Source organism: Ostrinia furnacalis, unplaced genomic scaffold (genome assembly GCF_004193835.3).
Source record: "Ostrinia furnacalis isolate ACB-3 unplaced genomic scaffold, ASM419383v2 OfSCF2608, whole genome shotgun sequence".
Taxonomy (NCBI): Eukaryota; Metazoa; Arthropoda; class Insecta; order Lepidoptera; family Crambidae; genus Ostrinia; species Ostrinia furnacalis.
This window is the reverse complement of record NW_021132847.1, coordinates 1-3229: the sequence shown is the minus strand read 5'-3', so window position 1 is coordinate 3229 and position 3229 is coordinate 1. Positions and strand designations below refer to the sequence as shown.

Genomic DNA, 3229 nt, shown 5'->3' with positions numbered 1-3229 from the left:
ACGGGCGTAACCCATCAACCAATTACTTCTCATTCTCATCTTCATTCCCCTCACCGTGTGAATGCCACCATTCCCGTGAGTTCACCGTTCCCGTGAGTTCCATTCCCATGAATGGGAATGGAACTTTCCCTGCCAGAATCTTGTCCTTAGAGAGCCAACAACTTTTTACATACTGAAATCAATAGGCCTCCTTTTCTTGATTCTGGGAGTTTCAGTCTGAGTTATGTTAGTCGATATAGAACTTTTTGGGTATCTACACACAGAAGAGAATTGCGTAATTTTTTCTTTGTTGATTCATAACAATCTGTATGTTACTGGATCCCATTGTATTACCAGGGCCATGAGCTGATTATGAAAAATACTGTTATTTTTTCCACAGGTCGTCCGTATCGCTATTTTTATGCCATCAGTTCAGATGTTGATGCGGAATACCCTGGTGCGGTAAGTTGCCCATTGTCATATAAACTTAAAATATTAATAGGTACGAATCCGGTTAGTTTTTATCACCCCTGGTTCTGATCTGCCCAAGATCTTTAAGCGATGGTAGTCATGGTAGCAATGGCTGATTTTAACAGCTTTTTCTATAATCCCCTTGGATCCTTTGAGTACTGTCAGTGACGGGCTTCTGTGGGCGCAGGTGATCAAGGTGGACACGTGGACGGGCGCCACGCTGACGTGGAGCAGCGCCGACTGCTACCCCAGCGAGCCCGTGTTCGTGCCCGCGCCCGACGCCAAGGTAGGTTTAATGTACAGTCACGGAATGAAAAGGTTCGTCAGTTTTCAAATTGATTCCTTCAACGAATGGCGAGCACATATTACCTTTTGAAACTATGTTACAGAATAATCTCGAGTTAGAGAAAATAATCTTTAACTGTTCGTCAGTAAAGTTCAAAATTATTCAGATCAAAGTTGTTTGACGATTTATCTTGTCAAGAAGATTAATATGATTGATAAACTAAAACCTTCTTTTTGGTTCAACCTGCCATTATTATTTCTATTAAATAAAAAAAACTATTGTCAATAATTGGTCAATGTCATCATTGCATTGCACTGATGGGATAGAAAAATAAACAAGCAAAACCCAATGATATTAAAGAACTATAGATATGTTACGTTCATAGAAATTACGATTTGAATCCGTGCCGAGCTATTCCAAATTGCACACATTGACAAATGTAACTGATAAGTGAAACAAAAGATACGAAATAGCACGCAAATGAAAGGGATAGCTATAGTTTTAACGATTCTGCAGTAACTAATCTATGTCCGCAGCGCACGCATCCTTATCGCTCTAACGTCAAAACAAGATCGCTTTCTCTTTCTTAACTTGAACATGGCGCATGGTGTCTTGATTGTTTGCATAAATAATTGAAAATATAAATACTAAATAATTTTGCATAATCACATGTGGTAAGAGATCCCTTGTATTTTGTTTACTTTAGAGTCATAATTGGTACACTTTCGAAACACACACGATGGCATTTTTTATTTATTTTGGTAAGAACAGGAACTTACGGTGTGGTACGCACGCGATTGCGCACGACGCAGGCCACACGAAGACTAAACACAAGACGTCCCAATTGGGACGTATTTGAGTATTCACAGCGCGAGCGCTTATAACATATCTGCTTTTGTTTTTATATAATATCATTGGCAAAACCTTATTCGTTAGCAAACGTCATATTTATTTAAATGTTAGCAGCACTGTTTTGGTTAATACGTTTTTTTCTCGCTGGATGTCACAAAATTTTTAAAACGCACAATAGGACGCTTGTGTCGTTTAGTCCTTGGAAATGTTTGATAAATACGTTTAAAAAGCTTTAAAAGCCGTTTTTAAAATTGTGACAGTTGACGAATTAAGGATCTATGCATAATGATCCTGAAAATAAACAGCTATCGACTATGGAGGTGTTTTAAGATAAACCAATTCCAACAAAAGTCCCATGCGCTTGGAACACTTTGAAACTTACGGTCGCCTATTTTTCCGAAATATCCGATTATATGACAGAAACGTCACTAGAGAAATTTAGAATGGTTAATTCTTAATAGTAAACAGCCACTTTTTTTCCAAAAGTCTTCAGTTTAATAAGGGAAACTGACCAGCATAGTCGAATCGCCACTCGTGACGAAAATGTGAGCTTTTACACGTCTCGTCAAACAACTGACTATTTAAACACTCAGAATATGAAAAAAACAGGTCCAACGCTACAAAATTCTTGCTTGGAATCTAAACACTTCTAATGGTACCCATATATTAAAATTAAATGCGTGTACAGCGATTTATGTAGCCAGAAGCAACTGTCGGTGCGGTCAAAAACCATGCTTTGGAGGTGCTTCAAGCTGAGTGGAAAAAATGCTATGATAAGTGTTTCGGACACATTAAAAAGTACATAAATCATGAAAGACAATACCAATAAACGCAATCAATACCATTTTAATAATAAACTACTTTGTTTTCATAGTTAGGCTCACAACTTAAATAGTGTCCCACGTAGTTTTCGCGGCATCTGCTCTAGAAGGTCTGTAATATTGGAAATTTTATTTTTGTCTTACATGTTCCCATTAGGAGAAAATCGACTAAATCAACATTGAACAATCATTCTAGACATGCGGGAGCATGTTAAGCCTAGTTCCAGAGAGGGGACTGGGGGCACCGTGCGTATATTTAGACGAACCGCTCTGAGCCATTTTTGACTCCGCATCACTCAAAAACTACTGTGCATTAACACTTCAAATTTGGTTCAAGTGTTGAGACTTGCAAGATATACATCAGTTTCAAATTTCATAAATATGCCTCAAACGGTTCTTTAGGTATTGACGTCCAAAAATCTACATGTCTGACCTATAGACCAAATTCTAACCACTTCCAGATGACCTCGAAGGTTCAAAGGACAATGGGCAAAATGGTACCCGGCTCCAATAGATATGTGTCTAGTATCGTTTGAAAGGTCTTACCAAGATAAACAACTTTTATTATGACCACCAGCCTCAGATCTGGTTGTGTACGAAGATATACATACTTTTTTGCAGAATGGTACCCGGCTCCAATAGTTATGTTTGTAGTGTCATTTGAAAGGTCTTACCAAGACGAACAACATTTACTACGGCCACCAGCCTCAGATCTGGTTGCGTTAGAAGATAAAGATACTTTTTGTGTAACCTAAGTATCATACAGTATGGAAGGCAGACGCGCTAGGGGCAGGGCACCGACGAGATGGTCGGACGCGGT

General features: G+C 38.7%; 1 protein-coding gene across 1 annotated transcript; it reads left to right on the top strand.

The window, feature by feature from the left end:
- Positions 1 to 332: 332 nt before the first annotated feature.
- LOC114356015 (carotenoid isomerooxygenase-like) lies at positions 333 to 736 on the top strand (the record flags this gene model as incomplete). Its single annotated transcript, XM_028309092.1, has 2 exons — positions 333 to 441; positions 638 to 736. Coding segments are annotated over exons 1-2 (189 nt in total), but the record flags the coding sequence as incomplete, so codon positions are not given.
- Between the last annotated feature and the right edge of the window lie 2493 nt (positions 737 to 3229).